The 11,341-nt window shown below is 31.0% G+C and overlaps 1 protein-coding gene across 5 annotated transcripts in view; it reads right to left on the bottom strand.

Moving 5' to 3' along the window:
- The window catches only part of LOC108756749 (cubilin), a 77,340-nt gene that overhangs the window by 61,883 nt on the left and 4,116 nt on the right, over positions 1-11,341 (bottom strand). For 4 of the 5 annotated variants that reach the window (XR_001939859.1, XR_001939860.1, XM_018500772.1 and 1 more), the window contains exons 2-5: positions 3,042-3,102; positions 2,841-2,939; positions 1,005-1,094; positions 687-864 (exon numbers count right to left, since the gene is read on the bottom strand). Coding sequence is in view for 3 of the 5 variants with exons in the window: in XM_018500772.1 (XP_018356274.1) it covers positions 687-864; positions 1,005-1,094; positions 2,841-2,931 (359 nt within the window). In the remaining 2 variants the exon portion in view is untranslated. The remainder of the gene's footprint in view (positions 1-686; positions 865-1,004; positions 1,095-2,840; positions 2,940-3,041; positions 3,103-11,341) is intronic. The other variant, XM_018500774.1, reaches the window with a different exon arrangement.

The raw sequence follows: 11,341 nt of genomic DNA, 5'->3' as shown, positions 1-11,341 counted from the left end.
CCCCCCCCCCCCCCCCCCGATAAGTCGAGAGGTCACAGGTTCGAACTCTGACTGAGATAATATTTTTCACAAAAAGTTCTTTACAATTTTTCTAATTTAATTTAGGGAAGATTATTAGCGTTTCAGACTGATTGTGTAAAAAGTCCGAAAGTTTCGGCACACAATCATGAAATAAATTGATTTAATAAAGAATATACATATATTATATTATTCGAAACATCTAACTTTTACTGCTAATAGCGTTCTCTGTCGTATTAATATTTCTTTTGTATTAATAAAAGAATTTTAATAATTAAAATAGCAGAAACTTAATTATATACCTAATATTTACAATAAACGATCAGATCGCGTTATTATGGCATTTTAACTCAGCCTAAAAATACGTATTAGTTGATTGTCAAAAGAATCACAATATTATTTATTTTATCGACTTTTTAAACATGCCAGAACATGTAAGCATTATTTAAATGGCCACGACACACATTTCACATTATGACTGAATCTCAAAAACCATAACGCGTTGTGATCAATTTTTTCGATCTGTGAGCATTTTCGGTCTTTGAACCTAACATATACATTCGTATTACACTTTTTTTTATATAGTTCGCTGAAAAAGACGATACTAATCAAAATTATGTTACGTGATTCTGATTAGAGATTCTCTAGAAATGAGAACGAAGACTCACTCTGGCGGTTTTCCTCGAAGGCCAAATGATGTGAAAATCAATTCGACACGCTGACGTGGCCCTGCAAGAAATGTGTAAACGCATTGACGTGGCTCTCCTTCGGGGTTGATCAACGTCGGTGCATGAAAACTTCCGTTCAGCGGTCCATCAGGAGTGCTTACAAATTTTTGGTCGCACTCTGGAAATCAGAAAAAGTTATTATAATTTATAAAATTGCTTGATCAATCCGCTTGTGAATCAAATCGATATAATCTTTTGCAATTAGATCAGCTATCAAAGAGAAGGTAATAGAAAAAAACACAAGACGACAAGATATACTTAGTATTTTGGCAGTAGTGAATCCTCCCGGTGGTGGTGGCAGTAATGGAAAGTAGTCTTGTGGTAGTGGTGCATCAAATATCTCGCGGGCTGAATTGAGGGAGGGTGCGATGATTCATGGATCCCGCGACAACATTCACCGCCACCGGGAACACACCACACCATGTTATAAACGTGTAAATGATAATGAAAAATGATTATGATAATGAAACTAATGTAAATATAACTTATTTATATATATAAGATGGAGCATATAAAATCTTACAATCTATTATCTCTGAAAGTAAATGTCATAAACACAAAATATATGTTATTAAGATCTCTCTAATAAATGCCTATAGACCATCAAAAATTTAATTGTAATATTATTTCAATAGGTTAGCTGCGTTTTAAGTCCGGAAAAATTTCGGCGCGTAATTCAAATGACTACAATATGGTATATATGTATATATAGTATATATTAATTCACTTTAAATTAATTAAGTCAGTGCTCGCAAAGATTTGCACATTTCGGACTGATTCCGGCGAACAACCTCCCACTATCGCTCGAGGCTCGGTAGCGGAGCTGTCGAGCGCTCACGTGACGCTCTGGCTCAGGAGCGTCCCTATACCAAAAATATATTGGGGGCGCACCTTCCGCCAAATTATTATTGAAACATGTTTTTTATTAAATAATTTATTTCTATTAAAAATTTTTATTGTTAATTTATTCATTGTTCCTTAATGATATACTTATATCTTAACGTTTAGTTTTCTAATATAATACATTATATAATTATGATAACGTACATTTCGACAATATCTTTCCACATTATCCGTGAGGTACTATTGTAAGATGCGTTTTTTTTAAATGTGGTTTCTTCAATAGGCCTATTTCACAAAAAGAAGAATCAAATAATCTCGAAAGCTAAATGTTATCATAATGATGTAATGTATTAGAAAACTACGTTAAGATATAAGTATATCATTAAAAAACAATGAATAAATTAACCATAGAAAATTTTATATTAATGGAAATAAATTATTTAATAAAAAAACATGTTTCAATAATAATTGGGCGGAAGATGCGCTCCCAGTATATTTCTGATATAGGAACGCTCCTGAGCCAGAGCGTCACGTGAACGCTGGGCGGCTTAGCCACCGAGCCTCAAACGGTGGTGGGAGTTGCTCGCCAGAATCAGCCAAAAATGTGCAAATCTTTGCGAGCACTAAATTAAGTATTTAAAAAATCCTAGCTTAGACCGTTATTACTAGGATTTCCTATTTTCTATTTGATGAGTTACAAAATATTTTGTTATAGATAAAAAAATTATATGATTTAAAGAAAAGTTAAAAGAAGAAAAAGGAATATTTCAGGACACACGGTAGTACGAGTATTTCGGTGCTAAAAAAAGCGCAGCGATACTACCGTATTTCTTTACACGAGCCGGCGATCGAATTTTTCGATTTTCACTAAAAAATAACGATTCATCATAACTTCGAATAATTCCCTCAGCACATAATTCCTTTTCTACGTGATTCTACATCCCAAATATTAAATTAAAAAACTCTGTAGGAATCAAATTGAAGCGGCCCAAAGAATAGTGTTACTGAAATATTTTTGAAAAATCGCATTTTTGGTCAATTTTTTGAAGCTGGAAAGTTTTCCAAGTTCGCTAGCGGTCAGAACTTTTATTCTTTTTATTATTTCAGTACATTGTATAATACCTCATTTTGAACAACTTCCCACAGACAAATCTTTTATAGTAATTTTACTTCCAAAACATAAAAGGTTTAATTTTCCTCGGCTAAATTCGTGAAATGTTTTAAAAGTTATTCAATGTATTTTTTACTAACCTGTGGAGTTGTGCGGACACAGTAGCAACAGTAACACGAAGATTGGTGAAAGAAAACTATTTCCAGAGACATGCCAAAGTACTAAGGCCATATTGCATCCTGAAAATAATCATTCATATGTACTTCTCGACATCCATTAAACTATTATAGTTCTTAAAAACATTAAAACAAATAACATAGCACTTTGTCAAACGTCTTTACCATATCGTCAATGTCTATCTCAAAGACAGGAAGAACCGGGAAAACTAATCCAAAAGATCATCTGCAATATATAATTCCATTTTAATTGCTAAAATTGTATACATATGTATAGGTTAAAAGCACTAGACGTGGATCAGGCACTAGTTCCAAATAAATAATTTTAAATTCGGCTTATTTATATAATGGCCATAATGTGAATTTTATATTGTTTTCATGTTCTTATATATTATATTTTTCAATGCTTAGCTAGAATATTTATTAAGTGATCTTTCGCTTATTTTAATATTGTTTTAAACTATGCAACATGTCTTAACGTATGGACGTGATACAGACACTGCCGATCTTTATATCTGCTTTTTCGTTCTTACAAATATAATTTTGTGATTAATTATGTATCAAAGTTTTTTTTGACACGCTCTCTATCTATTAAGATAAGTCACTCTATTTTTTAATGTTTTTCATTCTTCCATACTAATTAGTTTTCTTGTATTGTCAGATTTTATATCACTTCATTTCTAGCAATTTGTGAGTAATATAATCTTTTTGGATATAAACTTTTTGTTATATTGATCTATGTTGCTGAGGAGGATTCCAAAGTGAGTTGAAACTTTCAAAATAAAGAAGATATCATTTATTGATAGAAAATTCATAATTTCATTATTTTTTTAAGATTTTACGCCTGATCATCTATATTTGACTCTCATTAGCCTTGATTTATGTTAGTTATATGTATACTTGATAACTTGATTATTATTTTTAGTAAAAGTTTTGAAGGAATGGTTATGAATTTAAAAATAGAGTTTCTGCGAATGCGAAAAGTATATCTGAAAATGAACCTTAAAAAATGTATTCTCTTTAAGAGAAAAATAAAGTATTTAGAGCACTTAATCTCGAGCGCGAGTATTAACGCAGATCCTGAAAAAATTTCGGTTGTGAAAGACTGGCCTATTCCTCGAAATAAAAAACATTTGCAAATTTTGAGGGAATTTTGCTCTTATTATCACAAAAATTTTTATAAAAGGATTTCTTTTAATAGTAAAACCGCTCTATACGCTTACAGAAAATCAAATAAAATTTATTTGGGAAGAAAAGTCTTAATCTTAATAAATTAAAAGAAGAACTTCCTTCCTTTCCAAGTGAGGAGGGAGAGTATGTTTTTATAATACTGATGCGTCCGATTTTGGAATTAAGATAATCTTGACACACAAACAGGGGACGATGACAAGATTATCGCTTATTTCAGCCGAGTTTTGAACAAGGGAATTATAACGTGATGCGTCGTAAACTATTGCCCATTGTCGAATCGGTAAAATTTTTCCATCATTATTTATATGGAAAGAAATTTTAAGTCCGAACGAACGTTTCACTCAAGTGACTAATGTCCTTTATAGATCTGTAAGAACAGTTGGCGTGCTGAATAGAAAGACTGCAGCAACTATAATTTTGAGGTGCTACATCGAAAGAAGTTTTCTTATAAAAATGCGAATGGACTTTCCAGACACCCTTATGCCGATTGTCGATATTGTTATCAGATGAAAATAAAGGAAGCTTTAAAGCGAGAAAGTTCTATTGCTCGAATCGTTATTTGAAGAAAGGTCTGAGGATTGGCGAAAAGAGCAGCTAAAGAATCCGAATATTTCTGTTATTCTTCGACGCAAAGAGGTTGGGGAGCGCCCACGCTGATAGGAAATTGCGCCAAGGGACGTTTCCGCGAAAGTCTACTGGACATACTGGGATTCTCTTGAGATTAGAAACGGTGTCTTTTATAAAAGGTGGGAATCAAATTTAAAGAAAAACGTTTTGCAATTAATTGTTCTTAGGGGTCGAATTAGACAAATATTAGAGGAAATTCATGATTCTGCATTTTGGAGTCAATAAGATCCTGGAGAAAGCCCGTAAGCGATTTTATTGAGCAACTTGCGAGATGTAGAAGATTGATGCAGAACATGTAAAGTTTGTATCGCAGGTAAAGGTCCTTTGAGAAAGGGAAAAATCCCCATTACAAATTTACAATGTCGGTAAAATGTCACGTAAAATTACTCCGCTAGAGAGAGAGAGTGCAAATGAACATTCTTGGCCTCCTTCCAAGGAGGATAACATTGTCGAAGAACAAATATTTGCTTGTGGTGACCGACTATTTTACTAAATGGGTGGAAGCCTTTTTTCCGTTGAAAAACATTAAAGCCAAAACTATTCGGAGATTTTTTTAAGTCAGTTGATATCCAGACATAGGGTTTTTTTGGAAATCCATACGGATTAAGAGAAGAACTTTGAGGCAAATTTAAAAAATTTTTCAGGAATTAACAAATCTATTTGGAATGAAAAAAAACAAGGACTCAGTAGTTTTACACCGCTTTACATCCTTAATTAGACAAACAGATGAACATCAACATCGAAAAAATTCAAATTATTTAGCGAAGTATATTTCTGAAAATCAGAAGCACTGGGACCGATGAATCCCGATGTATTTGCTGGCTTATAGATCATCAAAATATGAAACCACAAAAATCACGCCAGCTAAATAATATTTCTTCTGGGCAGAGGGAATGTTGCTGCTTGAAGCGCCTTCGATTGAAGAGGAACGGATTCTGATAAAAGCGGAGCCCAGTATTCCATCTCGACAGCGTGGATTAAGGCAGAAAAGCGTCCGAGAATTAAAAAATCCAGGAATGAAATTTGAGTTCCTCGGATAAATTTAATCGTCGAGCCTTGATTGGATGACAATCTAGAAGGAGTGTTATATTCGTGCCGAGCTCCAGGTTGCATCGAACCATAGCTTAGAAAAACAAAGAGCACGTTCTCTGGGCAATGAGATGCGCGACTGTTAAACGACTTCAAGTACTAACAAGTTTCGTGTCGAACCGTCCGCACGGACGTGCTTTGTCACGCTCTTTCTTTCCGCACGCTGTATTCATCTATAGTATCCAATAAAGTGTTCCTTCTATACATCACACAAGTGTTTCTTTTATTACCGAGAGCGCAACCGTGTGCGCGAGCGCGAGTTTATAAGACCGCTCATTGCTGGTGTAACAATAGCTATAATAATAGTCACATAAATAGGCTTTATTTAATAAGCATATTGTTTAAAAGAAATACTTATACTCATTTCAAAAAATTGATGTATTTGTTATTTTCCATAACTAGGAAGTTGAATAATATTATAATGAACTATAATATATTATGAAACATTGTGAATTTACTAGTGAATTTTGCAGCGGACTGTTATAAAAATGTTATAAAAATAGCTCATATACACAAATTTTTGTTGTATTAAACAAATGTGTTGCTACCGATTCCATTCTTTAATCCCTTTTTATCTACTTTCTATAACACATCTTTTAAACATATACTGTAGGCGTGAAGCGAGTTTTAAAGTAATAAATTTAAAAGTGGGCCTTATTTAGTGCTGGAGTTTATTCGGCTCGGAGCTTAATTCATTTTTACCACAAGATAACTTTGTCACTAATTGGGACATTTACCTTACGATTTTCCATACGAAGCGAGGTCCACCCATGGTGGAAGGAATTAACATGGTGTGATCAGTTTGAGTAAACCACGCCCCTTTTGCGAGTCGGAATACCGTTCAAAACCCAGGCCAACTGCAAAAAAATAAATTTTGCTACGACTGATTACTATGCATCTCGCTATATGTCCTTTTCTCTCTTTGTTTCGAAGCGTGGCGCAATATCAACTGTCAAGCAAATCAACATTAAGTGTCAAACGTGATTTCAAGTCTTTATTAGACTGCGTATTATGAAATTATTCGAAATAAATTCCTATTGGAATTATTTAATTGTTCCTTAGATTTCTATTGTTTCCTAGGAAAAATGGAATAATTCTGTAGATGCTCTGAGGAGGATTCCGCCGAGCTATATGTTGGTACAAATTGTATTTATTTATTTATTTATTTATTTATTTGTTCATTTACCCAGGAAAAAATATTTTATACATAATTGTATTAATATACATGGACATTACAATGTAATTATATATAATATGTCCCTATACAAGGTGTCCCAAAATTTTTCGTCAAGCGCTCTTATGAAGATAGAGCGGACTAAATTAAATTGAAAAGTACACTACCATTTTGCAATTTTCGCAATAGTTAACAAGCTATTAATTATAATTAAAAATCATTGAATATTGGTTTTCAATCATTTTTTATTCAAATATTATTAACTTTACAGAAAAACAACGTAAGACAAAAATTGTTTATTTTCTTCTCATAAAGTTCTGAGAATTTTTTCAGAATTTTTTCAGAATTTTTTCAGAATTTTTTAATACCGTATTCTTTCATGTTGGTAATAATAGTTGCCAATAAGAAAATACAGTAAAAAGTTGTAATTCTTAGAGCTCTATGAGAAGAAAATAAACATTTTTCGTCTCTTGCAATTTTCCTGTAGAATTGATAGTATTTAAAAAAAAAAGATATTGGAGATCAATGTTCGGCAATTTTTAGTAATTAATATCTTGTTAACTATTGCAAAAATTGTAAAATGGTAGAGGACTTTTCGATTCAGTTTAGTCCGCTCTATCTACACAAGAGCGGTTAGCAAAAAATTCCAGGACACCCTGTATATCAAGTGTTCAAAATAAAGCGTTACAAAATTTTTATCTCGGGAATACGATATTATTGAGAAAAATTGTTCAGACAAAAGTTATTGAGTTCAAAAAAATCTATGTACTGATCTTATCAGTTTGACTTTGAATGGCGTTTCCAAGGTCAAATCAAGGTCAAATCGACTTTTTTAAATAGAACATCCTACTTTTGTTTCCAGAATCTAATAGCTGATGTTAAGAGTTTTCCAAAACGCTATAAGAAAATATTTTTTCATTAAGTAGTTTTTGAGTTATGATGCTTGAAAGTTACAATACCGCCGGCATTAGCATTACCCAAAGTGTAATGTATTCAACCGACGATTAAAATCTCTTGAATGTTGTTCAGGATTATGACTAGGATAACATTTATCAAGATCAGGATCATTGATGGTTGTACCTCTTATTTTCATTTTTACGTAAAAATAAATTTTTAATATAAAAATGAAAATAAGAGGAATAATCTCCAATGGCCTTGATTTTGATAAATGTTATCCAGGACATGATCCTGAACATTCAAGAGAATAATAAAGTAAAAGACTGTTATAGTAATAACAGAGTTACTATCCACAGAGCAATAAGAGCCAAAAATTATAAAATTAAAAATAGAAATTACATATATTGAAGAAAAAATCAATTATTTTAAATTTTACAAAACTTTATATTACAAAAATAGCAAGAATTAACATGTTTCGGCTATAAGATTGAGCTATCTTCAAATGTATACAAAAAATTACAAATTCTTTGGAGAATAACTTGAAAATGCAGTAAACAATTAAAAATGAAAATAATCAGAAGATTTTGGGAAGAGTGAAAATCTTAACAGAGCAACAAAAATTGCTCACAAACAGTTGAAAAACTGTATAGAGAAAGCATCTGGATATTCCGTGAGACCAAAGATTTGTCGTAATCGTTGGCATATTATAACTCTAATCCACATCAATTAGTATAAATATATATAGTCAGATTTTGTAAAATTGGAATGATAAATATGATAATTGTTAAGAATTAAAATTGGTTCCTAAGTTATTAAAATAAAATAAAATAAAAACAAGATAGTCTGACAATAGTCAAGTGTGATTGTTACCAATGTGATTGTCAGAGTGTAATGAGTATACGAGTGTAAAGAGTGATTACAAAATCTGACTACATATATTTATACCATTAATTGACGTGCATTAGAGTTATGCCAACAATTATGACAAACCTTTGGTCTCACGGAATATCCAAATGTTCTTTCCGTACGGTCTTTCAACCGTTTGTAAGCAATTTTTATTACTAATGAAAATTTTTTTCCAAAATTTTTCAAATAATTTTTCAAAATTTTTATGTAAATTTCAGAATTTTTACAATTTCAGTATAATTTTATAACTTTTTAGAAAATCTGATTCTTTTATATGAATTTTATAATATTTTAAAATTCATATATACAAAATTTTGAAGTTTTAGAATTTCTGTATTATTTTATAAATGTTTAGAAAATATCTCAAATTCTTTTGTACGAATCTTACATAATATTTCAGAATTCATATTTATGAAAAAAAAGTATAAATATTTTGAATATATATTTCTGAAATGTGTTTCAAGTCCTATTATAGCTTCTACTCAGTACTCACTCCAACGCGTTAAATTGAGTAGGAACTATGATAGGAACATGCGACACGAACAAATGTTGGTAGTACTAGATAGTACTTGATAAAAAGAGACCGAATCTGAATGTGCGTGCGACGAAGACAACAACTAAAGTTGGCTAAACTGGGATCTGAACGGTCACCGAACAAATGAGAGGGCAGAGAATTAGAAACGCTTGCAAACTGAACACACCGTGTTAATCCATCATGGGTCCCTCTCACTTCCTTACCCTTTACCTCGGGATATCTGATTTCCTAGGTAGAGGGATATGATGTAAACCTTGATCGTTTTGTGTGAGAAGGCTGTCCCTAGGCAGAGGGGATGAGGTGGAGTGAACCACAATTTGCGAAAGTTGGACGCCCCTTAGGAGAGAAGTAGGATGGACCTTCGCGCAAAAAGCGTATACACTTATGCACAAAATATCGCGCGTAATTGGTCTGATATATATTCCTAAATATTATCCACAATATTATCGGAAGAAAGATCATATACTCGGATATATTAGTCAAATTTATGTTTCGACGCACTTTTCCTAATCATTATGAACATGTCTATGCATTTTTTTCATCTTGCCAACGTTTTACTTGGATCATGACTAATATAGATAATAATGTAAAAGAGTAAAAGACTTTATATCAACATTTCAATAAAATTTATTAGCTTCTTAAATAGAATTTTCTCACAAAAACCACAAAAAAACCCCTCCAAACATTGTATATACATATCTTTTTATAACTAGTTTTGTTGAATATTGAAAAAAAGTCGCGGTTTTTGGTGGAATACTACTTCTAAACATTTACTAAAATAAAAATGTTAATATGAAGAATTATTAAAGATTTGTTTTTTTATTAAGATATAAATTTAATAATTAATTAATTTAAAAAATTTTTAATTTTTTAATTTTAAATTTTAATACTGACTTTATAATTAATATTATTACATAACGTAATTTTTAAATTTAACATCTTACTTTAACATTACAAAGATGTAATGAGAAAAGTAATAAATCGTTCCTTTTCAAGTAACAGTAACGGTGACACAGTTCTTTTATGAAGTAATGTTCCTAACCCTATATATATTTTAATATCAAATTTAAAAAATATGTTTCTGATATTTTAATAACACTATCATATACAATAATTGATTTAATATATTATATTTATATATAAATAGTTCAGAAAAATTTACAGACAGACCGATAATAACCAATAATACATACAATAATTACGGTAATTAGTGCAATTTAACAAAATAATAAACAATAATTACCTTATTTTAGACCGTATATGTGAGAATACAATCGATAAACTGAAAGCCTTTACCGATCAAAGCTTTAATGCTTAAATAATTCAATGTAAATTATTTTTTTTTTAATACATACTATAATATATACTATATCTTATGTCCCATTTTTATATCCCACTCCAAATAACTTTTATTCTTGATCTTAGAAAAAAATGTTTCAGACAAAAATTGCATAGCTTTGAGAGGGACATAAGATAGTATTATTAGTTTGACCTTGAATAGTTGCTTGAAGTTTACATGAAGGTTACCTTCAATTTCTCAAATGGAACTCCTCTTTTTATTACACATTCTTATATGTACAATAGATAGCCATCGGTTGGACACTTTGGGTAATCGTTACTCCCCTCAAATTGTAGGTCTGTTCACCCAGAACAAAATCCAGTTGAAACTCTTCTGGGATTTCCGGAACTACTGACTTATAGGGGTTTTAAAAGTTGCATTTAACTAGAAAACATTTTTTTACAAGTTTTAAAGTAGATATATCGCTTTGTGGTTTGGACATCCTCGAATCAAATGCCTCAATTTCACAATAAGAAAACTCTTTATTAGAAAATAAAATGAATACACAATAAAAAAAATATACTATATAATATATAATATATAGTTATAATAATATATAGTAATATATAGTTATAATATATAATTTATTTCAATTAATTAAATTATATTTTTTTGTATTATGTACTCATTTCATTGTCTAATAAAAAGTTTTTTTTTCGTCAAATTGAGGCATTTGATTTGAGGATACCAAAAAAGGCAATATACAT

This window comes from Trachymyrmex septentrionalis, unplaced genomic scaffold, assembly GCF_001594115.1.
Source record: "Trachymyrmex septentrionalis isolate Tsep2-gDNA-1 unplaced genomic scaffold, Tsep1.0 scaffold13, whole genome shotgun sequence".
Lineage (NCBI taxonomy): Eukaryota > Metazoa > Arthropoda > Insecta > Hymenoptera > Formicidae > Trachymyrmex > Trachymyrmex septentrionalis.
This window is presented reverse-complemented; position numbering and strand designations above follow the sequence as displayed.